Source organism: Monodon monoceros, unplaced genomic scaffold, assembly GCF_005190385.1.
Source record: "Monodon monoceros isolate NGI ecotype Baffin Bay Population unplaced genomic scaffold, NGI_Narwhal_1 Super_Scaffold_2, whole genome shotgun sequence".
Classification (NCBI taxonomy): Eukaryota; Metazoa; Chordata; class Mammalia; order Artiodactyla; family Monodontidae; genus Monodon; species Monodon monoceros.
The window spans coordinates 20,003,022-20,029,182 of NW_021703776.1; the positions used below are offsets into that span (position 1 = coordinate 20,003,022).

The window sequence follows — 26,161 nt, forward strand, 5'->3', positions numbered from 1 at the left end:
ATCCCTTTGTGGGAGGATCGTGCCAGAGATATAAGTGCTCAACGTATGTAAATGGCACAGAGCTGGCCAAGGTTCTCATGGCCGGGAAGTCCGCAGAGTCAGAGGCTCTGAAGACCTTGCCGTGGAATGTCTGAATTTCACAGCATTTCTGACTCAGAGAGCTACTATACCCCACAAAAACAAGGAGTGCCTGTATAACCCTCTCCCTCATGTTTCTCATTTTTCCTTCAACCAGGAATGTTTTCCTGCCGTGGTGCAAACAACAGTGAGAGGAAACGCAGTTCCAGAACCTTCTGACCTCACCTGTATTTCAATTTCTTATCAGTTTAAATGCCAAAAGCACATGTTTCCCCTCTGCCTCCCCTCAGACTCACAGACGTACATATTACTGTGGTTTCCTCAGAGGAGAAAACGGCTAAATGTTCTAGGTGGGCCTGTGCCAAAGCAGCACGCGCGCAGCCAGGGGAGCAAGCACTCGGTAGGCCCAGTGGGAGCAGCGGACAGACGGGTAGGGATGGACAGGATTTCTTGGAAAGGGCCGAAGGGTGAGACAATTCAAGTGACTTCGGCCCAAAGCAAGTAACTGCTCTTTCTGCAAGAAGAAATTGAAGGAGGGGTACATGCCAAGGCTTAGAAAATAGAATATACTTCAGGATTACCGGAGGAAGCCGCACAATGATGCTGAACTTTACTTTTTCATTTTTCTCTGTATTGTCCAGATCTACAAGAAAGTCAGAAATTGGCAAACAAAATAAAACAAAACAAAAAGAAAAAACCCAGTAATCTCCATTTTAATACCTGAGCAAGCTAATACTTCAGAGCTTCATCCTGGTAATGCATGTCCCAACCTTGTTTTTCAAGCCAAGTCTAACAACACTATGAAAATATTAGTTTGTGTCTCTCTGAATAAAAAAGGGATTTTTTTAACATCTTTATTGGAGTATAATTGCTTTACAATGGTGTGTTAGTTTCTGGTTTATAACAAAGTGAATCAGCTATACGTATACATATATCCCCATATCCCCTCCCTCTTGCATCTCCCTCCCACCCTCCCTATCCCACCCCTCTAGGTGGACACAAAGCACCGAGCTGATCTCCCTGTGCTATGCGGCTGCTTCCCACTAGCTATCTATTTGACATTTGGTAGTGTGTATATGTTCATGCCACTCTCTCACTTCGTCCCAGCTTACCCTTCCCCCTCCCTGTGTCCTCAAGTCCATTCTCTAGTAGGTCTGCGTCTTTATTCCACTTACTTCACTCTGTATGACAGACTCTAGGTCCATCCACCTCACTACAAATAACTCAATTTCGTTTCTTTTTATGACCGAGTAATATTCCATTGTGTTTATGTGCCACATCTTCTTTGTCCATTCATCTATTGATGGACACCTTGGTTGTTTCCATGCCCCGGCTATTGTAAATAGAGCTGCAATGAACACTGTGGTACATGACTAAAAAGGGATTTCTTAATGAAGCTGCTGCTCTATATCAGGGAACAGCGTTCTGTAACAGGCTGCCAGTCACAGAGCAATTTTGCTGACTGACTTAAAACATACGGCACCTTGAGGAATGGCAAATACTTCAATATATATTAACAAAACTCATCTATAAAATACCACAGTTGAATAATTTAACCAAGAGTCATTACACTACAGACCTTATTTCAAGTTCAAATTCTCATAGGCACTACACCTCTCATTACTTTTCCTTGCATTTCAAGTCTAGCTTTGAGAGGACGGAGTTAATCAGCTGAAAGTAAGCCATTGCATGACATTTTTCTTGAGAAATAAGCCTTCAGTCTCCTATTCTCAAGTGCCTTCATGTACGGAAAAGGAGTCTAATAGTTGTGTACGGATTGAGAAGCCCTTTGGGGTCTCTTGAAGGGCAAAGGCACGGTGGTCCAAGGGACGGTTACGGGAAATGAACCGTGCTCAGCAGGCCCGGCTGCGTAACTGTGGAACCCACGCAAAACGAAAACGAGGAGCCCCTCTTCAACTACTAAGAATGTCGAGATTGAATACAGAACATTAAACCCTGCATGGGCCCCTTCTGAGTGCAGCAGGGCCCCGTGTGACTACAGGCCACACACCCACAAAGGCAGCCCGGGTGGTGCTGGGGCTGGAACAAGGCAAACTCAGGGCCCCTTACCTTTCATGAGCCTTGTGACAGCTGTTTCTGTGAGAAGCAACACTCCGTTATCAATGTAATGCAGCAGGTTATGCAAAGGCAGACAGTGGACACCAAGGATCGTGTGCAGAGTGTGAAAACCTAGGATGAGAGACCCGGGACGGTAGAGACGGTCAGGTATCATCTCCGGCCTCCCAGAGGGAATGACTCTGGTGATGGCAATAAAGCACTCAGCTCACCACTTGGCAGCTAGAGTCAAATAAATGCTCCTTGAAGACAAGGTCCAAGGTTCCTTCCTTCTGTATTATCACAACTAAGTATTGTGCTGGGTATATAGTAAGTTCCCAATAAGCACGTATTCCCTCCACCTTGTATGCCTTCCTAGGCAAAAAGAGAAAAACAGTGCAAGGTCTGCTCAATGAAAATGGTTTTACAGTTTAAAAGGTTTATAATTCTATGGTAAAATCGCAAAATAGAAAAATTAACAGTAGAGCTTCAAACTCCACATGCCCAGGCTAAAGCCTGATGGACGGGGACCATTTTGCTGCAGGAGAAAATATCTGGACCAGAAGGGGACTGATTAGTTTAGATGACTAATCTCTGGGTATGCCCTAGAGAAAGGCTTTTGGGGTCTACTTGGACTAAATCATATAAAAGAAGAACTAAAATGATATTGCCAGATAGCAAATCTCTAGGAATTCAGTAGAAAGGCACTCTCAAGGCCTTGGGCAGGGCCAAGTCTAAGTCTCACGGGCAGGGCTACCCAAACTCTCACAGAGCTAGAGCTCTAAGTCCACTATTCACACTAACCGACACAAACAACATCCACACACAAACAACATCAGACCGGGAGAGAATCAGAAAAGCCCTCTTGGAAAAGATGGCATGTGAGAGGCGCTTTGAAGGGTTAATGCCATCCCTGAGAGTGGAAATGACGTGAGAGAACATACAGGCTGGAAAAGCAGCAGAAGTCAGGTTTGACCTGAGTAGACAGAGGCCGGAATCATGCTGTGCTGCTTACTAGACGTAGGTAATTAAGCCTTTCCAGCCTCTGTTTCTTCATCCCTAAAGTGGAATCACCAGTACCTTTCCTGCAGGGCTGCTCTGAGAGCTACAGCTAGGTCTGTGAAGAGCCTGGCACGTGGTATAACAACATGACTAACACCAGACAGGTACTGAGGCCTTTCATTTACGCACAGGCTCACTTGATCCTCATATAACACCGTGAGGTGGGAACTACTTGATCCCCACTTTATAAATGGGGAAACCAAGATTCACAGGAGCTAAGAAACCTGCCCGGGAAATAGTAAGTGGCTGAGTTAACATTTGAATGCAGGCTGTGGGATTTTAGCCTAGCCTTTTAACCACGACGTTATCCTGCCTCAAGAACTGGTGTTAATGGAACAACACGAACAGAGGCCCAAAGGTGAGAAAGCATGGGGCACATTTAGGAAAGAGTAAATGACCCAGTTGGGTTGGCACAGGCGTGCAAGAGGAATGGTGGAAGGTGAGACTGGAAAGGTTAACCTATTCAACAAAACCCCTTCGGCACGCCAGGCAAGGAGCTGGGTGTGCAGTGATGAGAAGAACAAGCATGACTGCTGCTCCCATCCACCTTCCAGTCTGATAGGGAGACTGACAATCAATTAATCACAAAAAAAATATTCATTTTTTAAAATATGACCAGTTCTATGAAGGAAAAGTACAGGGTGCTTTTAATATATGTGTCACAGGGTTGAGTGCTGAATGACAGCAAGGAATTGATTATTTAGTAAACTCTGGAGAGGCAGGATTGTTTTTGAAAGCTTTTGAGCAGGAAAGCTTTTGAGCAGGATTGTTAGAGGATTTGAGTTTTACTTTTGGAATATTAATGTGGCAACAGGTAAAGAATGGACCGGAGTAACAGCTTGCTACCAGAGGAATAAAGATCTGTTGGGAAGTGACTGCGTGAACCTGTCCAAGAGGGAACGAGGGCACTGAGAGTGAGAGGGAAGGAAGGGATCATAGGATCATGGCGACGTGTACTGGCTTGGAAACTGATTGGATGTGGATGGGGAATGACGAAGACTCGTTGCCTGACCTTAGAGGCTTACATAACAGAGACATGATGGCCAAAGAGAGCTGGGACTTGGATTCAGAGACGTCGTGGAGCGTTCTCTCTCTGAGCATATGAAACGTGAGCAGTGGGAGACTTGAGTCCCATGTCCTGGCAACACTGAGGGTCAGATAAAGTTCAGACTCTGCCCTCAAGCAGATGTTAATGGGCTGACAATGGGATGAGTCTACTAACTGCTCTGATTCCAAAAAAAAATAGTGATTTTACTAGCTAATTAACAACATGAGATTTTTCAAATGGATTTGGACAGTCTTCTCAAGATTAAAAAAGTTATAAAATTATTTCTGAGGAAGAGTTTATAGAAGGTTATTGAACCTACAGATTTTTTCCATTCAAAATTCCTCTCTAGGGGCTTCCCTGGTGACGCAGTAGTTGAGAGTCCGCCTGTCGATGCAGGGGACATGGGTTCGTGCCCCAGTCCGGGAAGATCCCACATGCCGCAGAGTGGCTGGGCCCATGAGCCATGGCCACTGAGCCTGCGCATCCGGAGCCTGTGCTCCGCAATGGGAGAGGCCACAACAGTGAGAGGCCCACGTACCGCAAAAAAAAAAAAAAATTCCTCTCTAGCTCTGTGTCCATGTCCTAAAGATCCCTGATGACCCTTTAGCCTCCATTCCCAGGGCACAGTCCCAAATTCAACAGCCCATTCCTGGCCTCCTCTCAGCATGTCAGCTCTAAGCAACAGAGCAAACTGGCTAGAAGTAGGCATCGGTACCGAAAGAGAGACCTTTTCCAGCCAGCTCTAGTCCTCACCCTCCAGGGCTCCTGGCCTTCTCCAGGCAGCAAAGAGAACACAGGTCCCTTTTAAACGGTAAATGCTCCAGCTCTAAACTATGACTTCTCTTTTGTGGTCCTCATTCCCTTTTTTCTTTAAGTAACTCCGGTTACAAGTTTCTGACACTTGGAACTCAAACAGTTCTCACTAGTCCACGGGGCCTGGAAAGCGAGCACATTTACATACATACACACAAAAATACCTGCATTTACACACACATGCCCCACCCCCCAACATGATCCAGTGTCACTTCATATTAGGGAAACAAACATTTCTGAGAAAAGGAGAAAGAGAAACTGCTCTTTCTTACTTGACCCATGGACACCAGCCATTAAGCTCTTACTCATAATAATTTTCAATCACTATGGGTAAAACTGTTCTGTGTTTTCCATCCTTATCCATCCCTGTGTAGAAATGCAATGTTCTGTAGAAAGTGGATTTTTATGATCTCCCAGATATAATATTGTCCCCAGTGAGTCAGTGTCATTTACTTAGAAAAGGAGCTTGGAGATCCATGGTGAACAAATCCGAAACTGTCGACCCATTTCTCTACCAGGTCTTTTGTGTTAATGACAAACAATTAAGACTTTAAGCTAGAAAGCCATATATAATTTTCATGAAATCCCTTCACTCTTTCTAGAGGGCACCTCACAATTCATATTCCATTTAAAGCCATCCATTCTCCTCATGAGTGGTCACTTTCAGATCCCTACAAAGTCACAAGAAACTCCTTTTGTGCCTCCACTACAAGCAGATCTTATAAGATAAGGCATGGATAGAGAAAGTGTGACAGATTCCAGACTGTACCAGATATACCACAAATGCAGAGAAGTTGAGATGTGCTGTGGGGATTTTCCAGGCCCATAGACAGCCAATGCTTTAATATCAACTAATTCAACTGGAATATAAAATTCAAGAGGCAGCACAGAATAGTAGCTAGAAGCATAGATTTTAGGGCCAGACTCCCTGGATTTGAGCACTGGCTCTGTTGCCTAATAGCTATGTGACTGTAGGCAAGTTACTTAACTTTTCTGTGCCTCAATTTCACCATCTATAAGGTGGGAATAATATTAAGTGGAACCATTTGAAAGTGCCATCTTTCTTGGTCAAAAACTGGTTGGATATTAACAATTTAATATGGTTCAATTTAAGCTCTTATCACTTAACATCATTATAAAAATTAAATGTGCTAATTTATGTAAAGTACTTACAATAGTACCTAGCACAAAATGGGGACCATATACATGTTGCCTTAAAATGAATGAACAAAGGAACAAATTAATGACGGATGGATGGATAGATGTATATGAATGAATTAAATAAAATTGGCTAGTATATATTATATAGCGATAGCTATCATAAAGCTTAAAACTCATCAGAACTTACACATAACAAGCATAAGGCAGGTTGTTTATAGCAAACAGGAGCTTGTTTCTTATAATGAATATTGATTTATATGCACATTTTCCCAACTAGACTTTTGTTAATTTTTGGAATTGCTCTAATTTCTAGCCCAGTACCTGGCATGAAATTGCTCAACAAATGTTTGTTGACTGAATGAACAAATGACCAATTAAATGAATGACTGCAGACACATGCGCCAAAGGCGTTTTGAAGCCTGATTTGGTCCTTTTTCAAAATCCTAAGGGAAATTTTTAGCTTCCAAGGAACATATAAGAATCAACTCAATTTCTGACACCCAACCAGACCTACTTCCTTCTGAGTGTTAACTTTCTTGATCAGATAAACTAGGCCTGGAGACATCAGAGAAAGATCTCCCTGAATCAGCTCCACTGGTTTTTGAACCAGAAAGTTGCATGGGGACCAGCCTTGGCTCCTAAAATTGGTGACAAGCTACTGTATAGTTTAATAATCAGAGGAGATCTGGTCGGCAGAGACCAACCTCAGGCCCATCTGTCACAGTGACACCAGACACACAATTTCGCAGACATAGGAGGCCTCATTCTTAAACTCATAATGCACCAAAGTCCAGAGACTATGTGAAGAAGAAAGAACAAGTTTATTACAACAAAACCCAAAAAAGCCAAGACTTACCAGGAGGCAGAGGTAAAAACAAACTGTTAGTAGCTTCCAAAATCCTGGTCATGATGTGAAAGACCGCAAATTCAGCAGCACTCGCCCGCCTATTGCTGGTCAAAGAACAAAGCAGCATGTCAGCCAAGCAGCTCATCTCCAAAACCCCATTTGCATGTAAGCAGTAGCTCTGAGTGCCACATCCTGGTGGAATTCATGCTAATTGTGAAAGGCTATGCCCCATAGAAAGGTTCATAGATGTGATGATGACCAGCGGCCTAATGCCTAGAATCTAACCAGACAGTAGGCACAGAAATGATAAATTGCATTAACTTAAATTCCCCTTCTTGGCAGTACTGAGCTCATGTGCCCCTCCCTCCTCATCAGCCAGATGCCAAGGAAAGAGGACAGGTGAAGTAACAGGGGCATAACTTTAAATGCTGAGTTCAGAACTAAGATGGATGGTGTAAGGGGCTGGTGAGAGTTACTTTCAACTGGTAAGTCTCAAAAAGGCTTTGCTACAACAGGCAGCAATCAGAGTTGTTTTACCTCTTTGTACACCACGATAAAATAGAGCAAGAAATACTTGCGTACAAGTGGAGAACCCAGGGATGAAGATTATGTTTCCTCCAACTGGCTTCCAGTATTTGGCAAATGAGATCCAGCTAGAGGGTAAAGACAGTCTGTTAACCTCTGTTCATACCCTTTCCCCTACAAGCTATCCTTCCATAGCTCTGACAGGCATGTTCGGGCAGCTGGCATTCAGGCTGTGCCCGGACACAGAACCAGCCTTTCTGAGGTCAATTCTCAAGCAATGGAATCCCAAATGGAAAGACTGAAAATGTGCAGCCGCGTCTAACAGAGCACCCTCTGTCACTGCAGGCAGTGCCCCAGCTGAGCTTCCCCACCGCTAATCGGCCCCATCGCTCACAAACACAGGCCCTCAATCACAGGCCCTTATCCATCAGTGAAGGTCAAGTGCAACAGAGTTCGCCCTAGGCCTGTTATGTGGCAAGGGTGACATAGCTGACAGCTGACAGAGGAAAGGCGGTTCTGAAGAGAATGGAGGTCCTGAGCATGTGCTGTGGAGCAAAACTAGTTCCATGTCCAGGTTCTACATTTCACTCGTTTGCCAGCAACAGGGCAATCTCCGAGGAGCTGTTATCAGGACCACAAATCCATGCATTGCACGTGTAGGCAAAGGACAGGGGACAAAATTAGGAAGAGTTTCCATATGAGCACAGACAGACACTATTTATTCTCAATGATATAGATTCTCAGTTTCTCTTTGGCTGAACTCAGGTAAGATAACAAATAAGCAATATAATCAGGTTTTGCAGCAACCTCCTCGGATTTATTTTCTAAAGGCTGTCCAGCCACTCTCCTGGGAGGGGACTGGGAGACTCAGCCGTTTGCTGCTGGGCAGGGTGAGCAGCTTTGGCATCAATCAGTGACTGCTGAGTTGGAAAGACAGGGGCAACGAGTTTTCTGAGACCTCATCTCTACCATTTCTGGCCCTATTGGTTCTAGGAGCTGTTAGCACAAACTAGTGTTATGGGGATTCTTTTATGTGATTAACTATAGGGAAGAATGATGCTTGAAGAAAAACCTTAACATTCTGGAAGATGAAATTTAAAGTCAACAGAAAGAAAGATGGTAGGTGATGTGTTAAATAACTGTGTGTTATGAAAGGACAAAGAAAGTAAGTTAGTATCAACATGGGGAAGATCAGTAACACATTCATAAAGTGAGCCCCTTGGTATTGTTCAACTGCAAAGAATTATTATTTAAGAAAGTTTCAGTGCCCTGCTTGTAAGCATTAGTATATGCAAATACCAACCTGTCTTCCTATACTAAAATTCTGAAAGTCAAACCTTACCATAGAAATTCAAATATATGATTTAAAACCAGATACTAATGACTGCAATGAAGGCAGAAAACTTTTTTTAAAAAATATTCCGCAACTTTATTCCGACTAATTAACTACGAACCGTCTCTATGGCCATATGACCAACAAAGGGTTTGAGTGAGTTACTTCCATGCATGCACTTTACTATAGAAATAAATCAATGGGTGGCACTTGGGAGCATTTTGGGGAGTTGTTTTAATTCAACAAACACTCATTAAGCAAGTGCTATCCAAGAGCTCATGCTCCATTCACAGAGCCATTCTGCCACTACCCAGTTTTCCAAAATAGAAGATTTCTTTCTGTATTTCTTTTTCGTTTGTTTGTTTTTATTTTTTTTAATTTGTTTTAACTGAAGTAGAGTTGATTTACAATGCTGTGCCAATCTCTGCTGTACAGCAAAGTGACTCAGTTCTACACATATAGACACTCTTCTTTTAATATTCGTTTCCATTATTGAATAGAGTCCCCTGTAAGGCAGAAAACTTTAAAAGTTAAACATGAAATTAAATCAGGGCCATATCTAATAAATTTAACTAATCTTCCAGAATTCAATGCAAAAATATTTGTTCACATTTACACGCTGGTCCTATGCAAACCTGGAGAAATGGAGTGTTGCAGTGTTCTTTCTCTTTCTGTATATTTAAATACTTTAAAATTTTTATCCATCTTATTATCTCCAGGTTCTAAGTAGGGTGAGGCCTCAACTCCATATGCGTTTTGAAAGACTCAAGACAGCCTCAAATTTCAATCCAGCTGCATCACTTCTACTTACACATGGATCACACAATTTCAATGAGTGGCTACCAGGTAAATGGGATGCCAATCTCATCAGCAGACTCTGGAACATGGTAAGTATTTATACAACTGGGCTGGAATCTCACCTAATTGAGCTGTTGGAGCTAAGTAAGAATTGAAGTTCAAGTTCTCTCATGTTTGCAGAAACCTCCATGTACAGAAATCACTACCTATGGTTTAATAAGGAGCTGGAAGATGACAAGATGACATGAACATTTGGCAACCATTGCTGAATTCATCACTGTTCCAGGCTTCCATGAGCATATAACCACTACTGCAAGGGAGTGCAATAAGCCACTTCTAGAGCCACATTCTCTTTGTTTTTTGGTTCTTTTCCCCCTTTCTTCAATCTACAGCACCACATATACAGGTTTGAGGATGGGAGAGCTCCAAAAAACCTAATATGAAAAACCTACTGAACCACATACTGGGAACTATACACCCAGAGACCAAGTGGTTGAGGGAGGGGTGGGTCGGGTAGAGAAGATAAAACAAAACCAACCAGTTTTGAAACGTAGTCCAGAACCATCTGTTCAATTTTCTTCTTTTCCACACCCTGTAGATGTCTCAAAAGATGGTCTTTTAGCTCAGACACCATCTGAAAACAGAATATAGATAAGTCAAAACCTACCCAGTCACACCTGCAACTGGTTTGAATTCTATTCATTATTAACCCTTCCTATCAATATGAAAGATATTGGACCTGAAGATCCCGCTAGCAGAAATGCATAACCCACAATGTTCCTTAATGGGCATAAATCAGGGGCACCACCATTTTCCTCGAGAGGAATGACTTATGATTCACCCAAAGTCCAGCCAACAGCTGAGAGCCAGGCTCCCAGCCCTGTTGAGAATTCTCCAAAGAAGCCAGTGGAAGTCACTAGCTTAGCAGTCAAAGGCTTTGGGATCTACCAAAGGATTGAAGTCTACTGCGCCTGGCTCTGGAGAGCTAACAGGAACAACTCTAAACGTGGAATGACTGTGCTAATGGGGGTGGTGGGAAGGGACAGGTTTTGGGTGTTTGCAAGGACAGAGGATGGAGTAAAAGGAAATGCACCAGGTACCTCTCTCTGCGCAATGGTTAAGACATTCCATGCAGCTCCCTGACATGTAAAGGTATGGATATATTTAGCCTAGTGCCTCCAAATGGGCTTGTTTCTATAGCCACACTCTTCTAACCATTCCTGGGGCTCCCCAATCAGTGTGGCATTCCCAGCCCTCCCACTTTTTGCTTTTCTCTCCCTTTCTTCCTTTTTTTCTCGCTTTTGCCTAAATGGCCTGCTCAGCTACAAACCCTCTTGGCTAGAGAAATCTTTGCATCAATAAACACCATGGGAATTGTATAACTGACAACACAAGTATATGTATCTTCTATTTTAGCAGATTTACATTTACGACAGACACACTGGGTAAACCTTAGCCCGTGGCATCCTGGGCCAAGACAGAGTGGTATATTATTTCAATTCAGTCTCTGGCATGTGCTAATTGATTAGGCTTTAAAAAAAATTATTTTTTTTCTGTGTAAGTTATAATGCATATTTTTGTGCATTTCAATTTTTCTATAATAAGCGTAAAGATGAAAATTTAAATTGCTCATAATCCTACCATCTACATTAACATTTTGGTTTTTTTATTTTCCTTTTTTCCAGTGTGCACACTCATTCTAATATTTTACAATCTGCTTTTTCTCACATAATAATTTATGTCATTATTCTTTATCACACTAGTTGTAATGGCTGCACAGTGTCCAATTTTATGAAAATACTATAATTGAATTATTTATTCCCTTCTTATACATATGCGATATTTCCTTTACTATTGTTACAAATATCACCAAAAAATCCTTACACAAAAGTTGCTTGCCATATCCTCGATTATTTTGTCAGGCTAAATTCCTAGAAATGGAATTCATTGGGTCCCTACTTAAGGTTATAGAGACACTGCTAAAATGGCTTCCACTGTGGTTATATTAATTTCCAATTCCATCTCATGAGGCTGTCAAATTCCCTGTACCCTGAACTTTCCTAGTATGATTTTTAAATTTTTGTCAATTTGATAGACAAAAAAAAAAGACAAAGAAAAACATTTATTCTGTTTGTCATTTGATTATAGCAATGGTAAGCATTCTCCTTCTTACCCTGACCCAACTCAATATCTCTTGGCCTAAATTAACTTTTGAAAATTCACTGGTCACAGCTTTTGTCCATTTCCCTTCCGGTGTGTTGTTCTCTTACTGATTTATAAACATTACATGCCAAATGTTATTCTTTTATCACATATGTGGCAAATACTTTTTTCTAAATGTATTGCCTTTCTGTTGTTCTCGTCTAAGTTTTCAGTCAATCTTCTCCTGTAGGTTTATGTTCAATAATACACTTAAAAGGCTTTCTCAGTATTTTTTAACTGTCCACTTATTTTATTCAAATTCTTTCACACAGTTTAAAATTTTTATATGATCCCTTAACCTGATATTTCTGTTGGTTTATGATATAAAGTGGCGGTATTTGGGGTGGGAAGAATCTAACCTAATTGTCTTTTCCAAATAGTCAGGCATTGATTGATTGATTGAAAATTATTTCTTTCTACATTGATTTTTAAATGCCTCATTTTTATCATACACCAAATACCCAAATTTAAACTAGAGCCTCCTGTCTATCTTTGTATCAGCACCATATTGTTCCAATTATTGTAGATCAACAACACATTTAGATATCTCGTAACGCCAGTCCCATTCCTCTTTATTTTGTCAAGTGAGTCAGTCAACTGTCACAGAAATTTCACTGGCTTTTTGTTTATAATTTTACTAAAGTTAGATGCTAAGGATTTGGAAATAATACACTGTTTTTTGTTATCTTTTTTAACTGGTTAATCCTAATCAAAAAGAAAATAAATATAGCATCACCAGCTTACTAATTTGCAGCATTATTTTTTTATTTTTAAATTTTATTATTTTCCCAGTTGATTATTTTGTTTGTTGCATTAGACAATCATAGCGCCTTCTTTTACTTTTGTTTCTTATTGCATTGGCTAGAATTTCTAAAACAACGTAAAATTTTAGTGAAAATAGCAAGGATACTTAACTTCTTTCTGACATTAATAGCACTGCCTCCAAGGTGACATGAAGAAGGATGCTGGCTATTAGTATTAGACTATACTTTGTTTAAAACTCCAGAAGTGGAATTTTACTTTTATCAACTTTTAGCACCTACAGAATCTTTTTTTTCCTCTTTGCCTTAGTCGTGTGATGAATTACATTAATATATTTTCTAATATTAAGCCTTCCTAAAAAGAAGCCCATGTGGCTATGCTGTATTTTCAAATAGAGCACTGGGAAGTATTTTAATTACGCTTGTAGTATCTATATTCATAAGTAGTCACTGTCAGATTCTGGTTTTAAGGTTATGCTGGCTTTTTTAAGTGATTAAGAAGCTTCTCATCTTTTTTTCAAAAAAACTTTACATAACATGAGAATGATCTGGTCCTTAAAAGTCTGAAAGCACAAACTCATTAAATAACTTGGGGCCTTTTTTGGAGATAATCTTTGATATTTTCTCTAAATTATTTTATGGCTATTATGCTTTCAGGCTTTCTATCTCTTCTTGGCTCAAGTTTGGTCATTTCTAGTTGCCAAGGAAACTTTGTTTAACTGGAATTTTTAAGTGTATGAATATGTATTTACACGTATTTTTCTCATATTTTTAAACTAGCTATATTTAAGGTAATAGATTATCCCATTCCTAAGCCTGCACAGTATTAAAAATATTTTATTAGACTTCTCAGATGTTTAATAGTTTTTTTTTAAGATTTTGGATTTATTTGCCAATCCTGCTCTTCAATTAATTTATTTTGATTTATATCTCTTTGGTCTTCCTAGTGGTAGGACCTCTTGAGAAAGAATACTTTATCCCGTTGTATTTTAAACCCAAATACAAATGCTACAGAGACGCTGCTGTTTCCTATTTTAAAAACTCTCAGCGCTATACATTTCCTTATGATGTTTTATAATTATACATTTATTGGGGTCACTGATTAATTCATGTCTCTCTCACAAGACTACAAGTACCAAGAGGGCAGAAATTATATATGTGTTCCTCACCACTGAACCTACAGTGAGTGACTGGCAACAACCCTGTGTTGAAAGAGTGAATGAAAAAGAAGAACAGAATGAGAAGTACAATCTAGCCCTTCCCCCTTTCCTTGGAGCCCACTGTTCACCAGCACTGAACAGCCCACAGACCACTTACCAGCCCCATAAGCAGCCGTTGGTGGTTGTCTTCCTCCTGCAAGAGGGGTGTTAATCTTGGCTCTGAAATTAAACAGAGCAACAGTCAAGCAGGGTGGTTTTCGGGAATGGGCTGGAAGGAGGAGGCCTCAGCCTGGGTTTCCCTTCTCTGAGTCACTGGGAAAACATAACAATTCCCTGATGGGATGAAAATTTTTCATTCAGTGTGACCTAGTTCTACACGCTGCAACTTACCACTTAGTGATATGCACAGAGAGAGAGCTGTGAACCAGAGAGGCAGAGACTGGGAAAGAAAGAAAGAAAACAAGGAACATGTTCCCAACACCAATATACTCTGACTTTGATTTCTCTTCAGTGTGAAGACTCACCACTAAGATCCTCTGCTTCATAGGAGATTCTAAACCCTAAGGGAGGGGCAAACCCAGGGATGGGGACTTAGTGGAAGGGTCGCAAGACTCCCTTCTTTCTGACTCCAACTTGTAGTTTATAGAGTTACTGAGGTGAGGAGACCAGTCAGTTACTGCGGTAAATAAGAATAATTGGCACAAGTTATGGGACTGAAAAGGTAGCTGAGATGGAAAAGTGGCATGTAAGGTTAAACCAAATGGCACTTTCTCCACCTTGATTTGCACCGCACCAGCAAGACTGGAGGGACAGGAAAACGCTGTCTCTAGGAAGATCTGCCCTAACGCTCCGCTAACGGCACCTTCAAGCCCCATCTTCCTCTCCCAGAACCTGAGTCACGAGCCCGTCAACAGGCGGAACTGCCCCGGTCAGGGGGCTGAGGACTCTGTGTGGCAGGGCACGGATGCCTCTTGACCCCTTGAGATAAATCCTAACTGGATCCTACACAGCCTTCATGGTAAACAATTCAAAACTAGAGCCCAGTAGTTTTCACGGCTGTTTTGAACTTCACAAGGAATGTTCCATCTCTGACAGTGACATTTTTCCTAGGAAACTAGCACAACCAAAGCACATGAGAGGAAGGGACAAGTTCCCTGAAGGTCATCTAGTGAGAACGACTAGTAACAGGATGCAAACAGGCCTGAAGTACAAGAACAGGAGTTCTACCCAGTCGTGGGAGCAGAGCACACACAGAAACCTCAGCCAGACTGGCAAAACTTCCCCCAGTGCAAATCCCCTAGCAACGCAAGGAGGGGAGCCTGCATGCACATTCACACCCCTGGCAGACTGCTCCTGCCTGGTGCTGGTGGCAGAGCCCTGGCTTCAGGCCTAGATGGCCTGGTTCCCGGGGCTACTCACTGACTTCACAGCTCATGCGGGCTGTGCGCACAGCTGCAGGATGTGCGGCAACGCATCATATAAAATAATGTCCGTTAGGGTCACCCAACATATACCTAAACATCCAAGCCCATAAAACAGAAGTGGAACATAAAAACAACAGCTCCTTTTTTAATGGAGGCTGACCTTTATGAAGTGTGAAAGAGTTCCACAGACAAAATCACCAAAAAAGCCTGTATTGAATATGCTTAGCATCCTCTCCCCTCAGTTTCCCCTGGCTAAGTTCCCCTTCTTTGTCAAGACTTAACTCGGACATCACCCCCCCCGTGGGAAGCCTTTACAACCTCTGTCCCCACTCCTGACCTAGCCTCTCACCCCCTGCACCCTGCAGCTGCATAATGCCTGTCCCCTGGTTTAGAGGCTATGTGTTAGCATTTCTTCCTCACACACTAAAGATAAAGCAGCCATGTCAGGTATCCCATGTACCAAGCGAGGGACTGGGCACTGTAAACACGACTCCGTTGACTCTCATTTTCTTCTCACGCTTGCCCTGAGGAGGACAACACACAAAATGGATAAATGGCTTGCCTAAGAGCACATGGTGGCCAAGCTGGAGTTTAAGCTCAGTTCTGTCCGCCCCTAAGCCCATACTCTACCCCCATAACCACACTGCTTGTCTAGAGGCCCCTAGTCTTTGTGCCCCTATGACCTAGCCCAGGGAGTGCCCAAGTGCTAACCAAAATGAAAGGAGCATACAAGTCAAAGATCCTTGTATGATCAGACAGCTGGAGAGAAAGCAGCTCTAAGCCAAGGGAACTACACCCTGGGAGTACAGCCAGAGGGCATGTTAATTCGATCAGTTCTATGGGGAAACAGAAGGTAAACAAACAGTCAGGGACTCCTCGGCAAGAGCAGCTGTCCCCGAAGGACCTGGGCCAAGAGGGACATGGAAGGAGCTGGGTGGCCACTCTGATGGGAAAATAGTAAAGAGTGCTGCCTTCACAGCACTAGTGGAAGGGATTTCCCTGCCAACCCACAGTGGGAGGAAGAATGGTATTACAAACAAAACACTGACTGAAATCCAGAACGCTTTATTTTATTTTCTTACCCAAATTCCTTGCTTCTAGGTTAGAAATCACCCTACAAAGAAATTAGCCGATGTTATTCACACAGGAAGCATTATTAAAAAAAAACAAAACAACGAAAGCCACACCATACAAAGATATCCTCCTTTAAAAACCCATAAAACCACCGCAGAAACTGTTCTCAGGCTGCTGAAAACCTCAGAAACTTTAATCAACTTGGCAAAAGCCACATTAGCAATTTATAAAATCTCAAAACTCTTTAGTGCAAACAATGACAATAATTTAGAACAATTACAGCTCTCAGTTATTGGAAATAAGGGGAACAGAAAATAGAACAGGGGTTGGAATGGGGCCTATGCTTATAGCACTCTGAGATGACTCATCTACCCAGAAAATATGCTTTCAAAATAAGAGCAACCTCACCAGCCCACTTACACTTGTTTAAAATCAACCTAATGTTTGTACCCCTCTAAAGTGCTCAACTAATAAGAGTTTTCTTTACCACTTATTCCTTGTAAGTCATCCAGCCCCAGGATGCAAATCTAAAAGGTTTGACATATAAATTTTTCCCACTAGAAATTCCAGCTCCAAACTCCAGAATAGGGCTCAGGTGGCTGCATTAATAAGCTGATAGCATCATCTTGCTGAGGATATGCAACAAAAGTAAGCTACTTCCCTGAAAGGTAGCCAAGAAAGTAATTGCAAAATATAACCATCTTACAGCTACAATAATACCTCATTTTACTTACTTTATTGCATTATCAAGAATATTTCTCACATACACCGTGGACCTTCTTTTTCCTTTTTTCTAGGAGTGAGAACACGTCAAAAGTGTGGAAGGTGAAGGTTTTGTGGGTGCCATTTTTCACACTGAGGTCATAATACAATATAGTTAAGAGTTCAGAAAAAAGAGAGGTACTTTCCAGGTAATCACAACACCTAGATTCTTTAACAATTGCTCTAAAAAAGTTTTATTCTGAAACTATTACATATTTTATATAGTTGCAAGTCAACTACATATTATATACAACACTACAACTATATCCAACAATGCTACAGACAGCTCATGTACTCTTTACCCAGTCTCCCTCAGTGTTTACATCTTCTATAAATAACTACAGTACAATACACAAATCAGCAAACTGGCACTGGTACAGTGAGCGTATAGTGCTGTCATTTTATCACATGTGTAGATTCACATACCACAATGTACCACCATAATCAAGATACAGAAATGCTCCATCACCCCAAAGATTTCCCTTGTGCTATCCCTTGATAGGGGTCACATTCACTCTTTTCCTTTCAACCATCCCTAACCCCTAGCAACCACTACTTTGGGAACACCCAGGGTTTTTTTTAATCAATTTTTAACTACACAAGGAGCACAAAAACACATCTGAGACCCGGATGTTAATCCCACTTCTACTATGAACATGCCGTGTGTGTCCCTTAACCTCTTTGCACTTGAATTTCCTCTTCAAGAGAAGAGAGATCAGAGAAGCACCTTGGTCTCCCTACTGGGGATCAGCAGTATTAATAAACAGTGCCTGGCAAGTGGGGAGAGTGCTGGAACACGGGCCAGCCTAATGGCCTAAGGGCATCACCGAACCTAATCAGCTGGGCTTCTGCTTCCTGCTCTGCGCTCAAGAACCCACACATACCTCTTCCGAGATCAGGCTGTGCCACTCTCTCCTGACCACGCTGTTGTTATAGTGTAAGTGTGGCTTGGAGTACTTAACATATTCCAGGTTGGAGTTCAGTTTTTCCCAGTAGCCCTTAAAGCTATGCACCTGTAGGAGACAAAATCATTGGTGAGCTTGAGAAACAGGTCCTGTGGCCCAAAGTACTCGGCAAGGGCCACGCAAGCCTTGCTGCAAAGCTGGGCTCACTTCACTTCCTTAGCTCTCATGAGGCAACATTTCTGAGTGGACACTTCCCACAAAGGATGGCTTTCTTGCCCCGATAGGAATTCTAAAATAGACCAGAAGAGGCTTGCCTTCCTCCCTTCCTTTTCGAGTCCCTTTTACACACAGAGAGAGCTGCTCACCTCCCTAAGCCAGGACTCCCCTGGGTGAGGGCTAAGTGGGGAAGCCTACACGGAACACATCAAATCATTTCCTCCCCAGAGACCCATTTTTCTGACTCAGATTGTGTCAACAATGCCATGTTTGGTGAGAGAATGTGCACAAGATTTGGAACACGTGGAAGAATAGGGTTACTTTCCCACTAAGTTCATTTACTTCCAAAGGATCTTTTTCAAAACTCAGGAATCAAAAAGGTGAAATGAACTCCTTTCACAGTCAGTTGTCAAATACTCCAAGACAGAATTAGTTGGCGACCATCACATCTAGGTTTTTGATGTATTGATATCATTGTACTACCCTGAAGCAAAAAATACCCATTACGTTCATTTTTAAACAAAATGCAAGAGTAATACATTTTTTAATGTTGAAGGATATCCTGACAAAAAATTGTTTTTGCAAATTAATGAAGATAAATTTATGATACACACTTTCTTGCCAAAACATATGCAGTTATAAAAGATTTGACTGGGGTCGAGGGTGCAATGTGTGGCCATAAAACAAAGTGAGTTAATGTCTACTGTGCAAACAGACTTGGCTGTATTACAAGGGAAAAAAAGAGAACTTAAAAAAGATGCCTCGGGCTTCCCTGGTGGCGCGGTGGTTGAGAGTCTGCCTGCCAATGCAGGGGACACAGGTTCGTGCCCCGGTCCGGGAAGATCCCACATGCCGCGGAGTGGCTGGGCCCATGAGCCATGGCCGCTGAGCCTGCACATCTGTAGCCTGTGCTCTGCAATGGGAGAGGCCACAACAGTAAGAGGCCCGCGTACCGCAAAAAAAAAAAAAAAGATGCCTCAATCAAGAAAAATGCCCTTTTGTTAAGTAATAGCACATCACCCAAATTCTTATTGAAAGGATAGTCACAATGGGCTCAAAATGGATGTTGAAGTATCAGTAAAGTGAGTTACATAATAAAACTAACTTGCTGTTTCAGAAATTAGTTGGCTGGGGAGGGAGTCCAGGAAAAAGTCTGGAACTGCCTAAGAGGCAAGAGACCATTGTTTTGGGGTGCGTGAGGTGAGGGGATTCAGAGCACCGCCTAACCGAGCTCCAGAGTCGGGCGCGAGCCCCGGCTATCAGTGCGGACACTAGAGACGGTCATGAAACACTAAGGCTGCTCCTGCAGCCACCAGGAAGTGTGTGTGCAAGCACAGGTCACTATCTACACCTCCTCTCCCGGGAGCCTGTGAAGCCCACCACTGCCAGGGTCCCGTGATCCAGGGACAACTTGCCTGGGAGAACACACAGCGCTCCTCAGGCTGTTGCAATGTCATGTTGGCCTCTGCTGCCACAGGCTTGCACCACAATCCATACCCCTCCCTCCTCCCAGCCTGAGTGAGCCAGAGCCCCCAAATCAGCTGCTCCTTTAACCGCCTCCTGTCTGAGCGAAGAATAGACTCCCTCTGCATGTGACATACATGCAGAACCGGGGCCAGATCCAAAGTTGAAACCCAGGAGCTGTGCGAACAAACAAGAGAAAGGGAAATTTCTCCCAGCAGCCTCAGGAGCAGCGGATTAAATCTCCACAATCAACTTGATGTACCCTGCATCTGTGGAACACCTGAATAGACAACGGATCATCCCAAAATTGAGGCAGTGGACTTTGGGAGCAACTGTAGACTTGGGGTTTGCTTTCTGCATCTAATTTGTTTGGGTTTTATGTTTATATTAGTTTAGTATTTAGAGTTTATTATCATTGGTAGATTTGCTTATTGATTTGATTGCTCTCTTCCTTCTTTTTTTATATATAGATATATATATGTTTTTCCTTTTTCTCTTTTTGTGAGTATGTGTATGCTTCTTTGTGTGATTTTGTGTGTATAGCTTTGCTTTTACTATTTGTCCTAGGGTTCTCACTGTCTGTTTTTTTCTTTTTTTTCTTCTTTAGTATACTTTTTAGCATCTCTTATCATTAGTGGAGTTGTTTTTTGGTTTGGTTGCTCTCTTCTTTCTTTCTTTTTCTTTTTTTAAATTACTCTTTAACTTTTTTTTTTTTGCGGTACGCGGGCCTCTCACTGTTGTGGCCTCTCCTGTTGCGGAGCACAGGCTCCGGACGCGCAGGCTCAGCGACCATGGCTCACGGGCCCAGCCACTCCACGGCATGCAGGATCTTCCCGGACCGGGGCACGAACCCGCATCCCCTGCATCGGCACGCGGACTCTCAACCACTGAGCCACTAGGGAAGCCCCAACTTCTTTATTTTTAAAAATTTTCATTTTAATAACTTTATTTTATTCTTATTTTTCTGCTTTTTTTCTCCTTTTTCTTCTGAGCCATGTGGTTGACAGGGTCTTGGTGCTCCAGCCAGGTGTCAAGCCTGTGCCTCCGACATGGGAGAGCCAAGTTCAGTACACTGGCCCACCAAAGACCTCCTGACTCCACGTAACATCAAACAGCAAAAGCTCTTCCAGTGGTCTCCATCTCAACGCTAAGACCCAGCTCCACTCAACGACCAGCAAGCTACAGTGCTAGACACCCTATGCCAAACAACTAGCAAGACAGGAACACAACCACAACCATTAGTAGAGAGGCTGCCTAAAATCATAGTAAGGTCACAGACACCCCAAACACACCACTGGCCGCAGTCCTGCCCACCAGAAAGACAAGATCCAGCCTCATCCACCAGAACACAGGCACCAGTCCCCTCCACCAGGAAGCCTACACAACCCACTGAACCAACCTTACCCACTGGGGGCAGACACCAAAAACAATGGGAACAATTCACCTGCAGCCTGCGAAAAGGAGAACCCAAACACAGTAAGTTAAGCAAAATGAGAAGACAGAGAAACACACAACAGATGAAGGAGCAAGGCAAAAACCCATGAGACCAAACAAATGAAGAGGAAATAGGCAGTCTACCTGAAAAAGAATTCAGAATAATGATAGTAAACATGATGCAAAATCTTGGAAATAGAATAGAGAAAATACAAGAAACATTTAACCAGGACCTAGAAGAACTAAAGAGCAAACAAACAATGATGAACAACAAAATAAATGAAATTAAAAATTCTCTAGAAGGAATCAAGAGCAGAATAACTGAGGCAGAAGAACGGATAAGTGACCTGGAAGATGAAATAGTGGAAATAACTACCATGGAGCAGAATACAGAAAAAAGAATGAAAAGAATTGAGGACAGTCTCAGAGACCTCTGGGACAACATTAAATGCACCAACATTCAAATTATAGGGGTCCCAGAGAAGAAAAAGAAAGAGAATGAGAAAATATTTGAAGAGATTATAGTTGAAAACTTCCTTAATATGGGAAAAGAAATAGTTAATTAAGTCCAGGAAGCGCAGAGAGTCCCATACAGGATAAATCCAAGGAGAAACATGCCAAGACACATATTAATCAAAATATCAAAAATTTGATACAAAGAAAAAATATTAAAAGCAACAAGGGAAAAACAACAAATAACATACAAGGGAATCCCCATAAGGTTAACAGCTGATCTTTCAGCAGAAACTCTGCAAGCCAGAAGGGAGTGGCAGGACATATTGAAAGTGATGAAAGGGAAAAACCTACAACCAAGATTACCCTACCCAACAAGGATCTCATTCAGATTCGATGGAGAAATTAAAAGCTTTACAGACAATCAAAAGCTAAGAGAATTCAGCACAACCAAACCAGCGTTACAACAATGCTAAAGGAACTTCTCTAGGCAGGAAACACAAGAGAAAGAAAAGACCTACAATAACAAACCCAAAACAATTAAGAAAGTGGCAATAGGAACATACATATCGATAACTACCTTAAATGTAAATGGATTAAATGCTCCAACCAAAAGACATAGACTGGCTGAATGGATACAAAAACAAGACCCATATATATGCTGTCTACAAGAGACCCACTTCAAACCTAGGGACCCATACAGACTGAAAGTGAGGGGATGGAAAAATATATTCCATGCAAATGGAAACCAAAAGAAAGCTGGAGTAGCAATTCTCATATCAGACAAAAGACATTAAAATAAAGACTATTACAAGAGACAAAGAACGACATTACATAATGATCAAGGGGTAAATCTAAGAAGAAGATATAACAACTGTAAATATTTATGCACCCAACATAGGAGCACCTCAATACATAAGGCAAATGCTAACAGTCATAAAAGAGGAAATCAACAGTAACACATTCATAGTAGGGGACTTTAACAACCCACTCTTACCAATGGACAGATCATCCAAAATGAAAATAAATAAGGAAACAGAAGCTTTAAATGATACATTAAACGAGATGGACTCAACTGATATTTATAGAACATCCCATCCAAAAACAACAGAATATACTTTCTTCTCATGTGCTCATGGAATATTCTCGAGGATAGATCATATCTTGGGTCACAAATCCAGCCTTGGTACATTTAAGAAAACTGAAATTGTATCAAGTATCTTTTCTGAGCACAATACTATGAGACTAGATATCAATTACAGGAAAAAATCTGTAAAAAAAACAAACATATGGAGGCTAAACAAGACACTACTAAATAACCAAAGATCACTGAAGAAATCAAAGAAGAAATTAAAAAATACCTAGAAACCAATGACAATGAAAACACGATGACCCAAAACCTATGGGATGTAGCCAAAGCAGTTATAAGGGAAGTTTATAGCACTACAATCCTACCTCAAGAAACAAGAAACATTTCAAATGAACAAGCTAATCTTACACCTAAAGCAATTAGAGAAGGAAGAACCAAAAAACCCCAAAGTTAGAAGAAGGAAAGAAGTCATAAAGAAAAGATCAAAAATAAATGAAAAACAAATCAAGGAAACAATAGCAAAGATCAATAGAACTAAAAGCTGATTCTTTGAGAAGATAAAATTGAGAAACCATTGGCCAGACTCATCAAGGGAGAAGACTCAGATCAACAGAAATAGAAATGAAAAAGGAGAAGTAACAACTGACACTGCAGAAATACAAAGGATCATGAGAGATTACTACAAGCAACTATATGCCAATAAAATGGACAACATGGAAGAAATGGACAAATTCTAGAAAAGCACAACCTTCCGAGACTGAACCAGGAAGAAATAGAAAATATAAACAGTCTAATCACAAGGACTGAAATTGAGACTGTGATCAAAAATCTTCCAACAAACAAAAGCCCAGGATCAGATGGCTTCACAGGTGAATTCTATCAAACATTTTGAGAAGCGCTAACACTTATCCTTCTCAAACTTCTCGAAAATATAGCAGAGGGAGGAACACTCCCAAACTCATTCTACAAGGCCGCCATCACCCTGATACCAAAACCAGACAAAGGTGTCACAAAGAAGAAAACTACAGACCAATATCACTGATGAACATAGATGCAAAAATCCTCAACAAAATACTAGCAAACAGAATCCAGCAGCACATTAAAAGGATCATACACCATAATCAAGTGGGGTTTATCCCAGGAATGCAAGGATTCTTCAGTATACAAAATCAATCAATGTAATACACCATATTAACAAATTGAAGGAGATAAACCATATGATCATCTCAATAGATGTAGAAAAAGCTTCTGACAAAATTCAACACTGATTTATGATAAAAAGAAAGTAGGCATAGAGGAAACTTACCTCAACATAATAAAGGGCATATATGACAAACCCAGAGCCAACATTATTCTCAATGGTGAAAAACTGAAACCATTTCCTCTAAGATCAGGAAGAAGACAAGGTTGTCCACTCTCATCACTATTATTCAACACAGTTTTGGAAGTCTTAGCCACGGCAATCAGAGAAGAAAAAGAAATAAAAGGAATACAAATTGGAAAAGAAGAAGTAAAGTTGTAACTGTTTGCAGATGACATGATACTATACATAGAGAATCCTAAAGATGCTACCAGAAAACTACTAGAGCTAATCTATGAATTTGGTAAAGTAGCAGGTTACAAAATTAGTGCACAGAAATCTCTTGCATTCCTATACACTAATGATGAAAAATATGAAAGAGAAATTAAGGAAACACTCCCATTTACCATCACATCAAAAAGAAAAAAATACCTAGGAATAAACCTACCTAAGGAGACAAAAGACCTATATTCAGAAAACTATAAGACACTGATGAAAGAAATTAAAGCTGATAACAAACAGATGGAGAGATATAGCATGTTCTTGGATTGGAAGAATCAACATTGTGAAAATGACTCTACTACCCAAAGCAATGTACAGATTCAGTGCAATCCCTATCAAACTACCACTGGCAATTTTCACAGAACTAGAACAAAAAATTTCACAATTTGTATGGAAACACAAAAGACCCCGAATAGCCAAAGCAATCTTAAGAACGAAAAATGGAGCTGGAGGAATCAGACTCCCTGACTTCAGACTATACCACAAAGCTACAGTAATCAAGACAGTATGGTAGACACAAAAACAGAAATATAGATCGATGGAACAGGATAGAAAGCCCAGAGATAAACCCACACACATGTGGTCACCTTATCTTTGATAATGGAGGCAAGAATATACAATGGAGAAAAGACAGCCTCTTCAATAAGTGGTGCTGGGAAAAATGGACAGCTACATGTAAAAGAATGAAATTTGAACACTCCCTAACACCATACACAAAAATAAACTCAAACTGGATTAAAGACCTAAGTGTAAGGCCAGACACTATAAAACTCTTAGAGGAAAACACAGGTGGAACACTCTAAATCACAGGTGGAACACTCTAAATCACAGCAAGATCCTTTTTGACCCACCTTCTAGAGAAATGGAAATAAAAACAAAAATAAACAAATGGGACCTAATGAAACTTAAAAGCTTTTGCACAGCAAAGGAAACCATAAACAAGATGAAAAGACATCCCTCAGAATGGGAGAAAATATTTGCAAATGAAATATTAATTAAAATATTAATATAAAATTATAATATAAAATTAATATAAAATATTAATTCAAAGGATTAATCTCCAAAAGTTACAAGCAGCTCATGCAGCTCAATATCAATAAAACAAACAACCCAATCCTAAATAGACACTTCTCCAAAGAAGATATACAGACTGCCAACAAACACATGAAAGAAAGCTCAACATCACTAATAATTAGAGAAATGCAAATCAAAACTACAATGAGGCATCATCTGACACCAGTCAAATGGCCATCATCAAAATATCTACAAACAGTAAATGCTGGAGAGGGTGTGGAGAAAAGGGAACCCTCCTGCACTGTTGGTGGGAATGTAAATTGATACAGCCACTGTGGAGAACAGTATGAAGGTTCCTTAAAAAACTAAAAATAGAATTACCATACGACCCATCAATCCCACTACTGGGCATATATCCTGAGAAAACCATAATTCAAAAAGAGTCATGTACCACAATGTTCACTGCAGCTCTATTTACAATAGTCAGGACGTGGAAGCAACCTAAGTGTCCATCGACAGATGAATGGATAAAGAAGATGTGGCACATATATACAATGGAATATTACTCAGCCATAAAAAGAAACGAAACTGAGTTATTTGTAGTGAGGTGAATGGACCTAGAGTCTGTCAAACAGAGTGAAGTAAGTCAGAAAGAGAAAACAAATACCGTATGCTAACACATATATAAGGCATCTAAAAAAAAAAAAAAAGGGTCCTGAAGAACCTAGGGGCAGGGCAGGAATAAAGATGCAGATGTAGAGAATGGACTTGAGGACACGGGGAGTGGGAAGAATAAGCTGGGACGAAGTGAGAGAGTGGCATGGACATATACACACTAGCAAACATAGAATAGATAGCTAGTGGGAAGCAGCCACATAGCACAGGGAGATCAGCTCAGTA

The 26,161-nt window shown here is 41.2% G+C and overlaps 1 protein-coding gene across 5 annotated transcripts in view; it reads right to left on the minus strand.

The window, feature by feature from the left end:
• The window catches only part of GSAP (gamma-secretase activating protein), a 90,882-nt gene that overhangs the window by 1,896 nt on the left and 62,825 nt on the right, over window positions 1-26,161 (minus strand). For 4 of the 5 annotated variants that reach the window (XM_029232932.1, XM_029232930.1, XM_029232931.1 and 1 more), the window contains 9 exons: window positions 17,988-18,116; window positions 17,076-17,134; window positions 16,350-16,381; window positions 14,001-14,062; window positions 10,259-10,354; window positions 7,647-7,717; window positions 7,074-7,168; window positions 2,149-2,268; window positions 660-721 (listed from right to left, as the gene is read on the minus strand). In XM_029232932.1, coding sequence (XP_029088765.1) covers window positions 660-721; window positions 2,149-2,268; window positions 7,074-7,168; window positions 7,647-7,717; window positions 10,259-10,354; window positions 14,001-14,062; window positions 16,350-16,381; window positions 17,076-17,134; window positions 17,988-18,116 — 726 coding nt within the window. Of the gene's footprint in view, window positions 1-659; window positions 722-2,148; window positions 2,269-2,366; window positions 2,509-7,073; window positions 7,169-7,646; window positions 7,718-10,258; window positions 10,355-14,000; window positions 14,063-16,349; window positions 16,382-17,075; window positions 17,135-17,987; window positions 18,117-26,161 lie in introns of those variants that run through there. The other variant, XR_003795096.1, reaches the window with a different exon arrangement.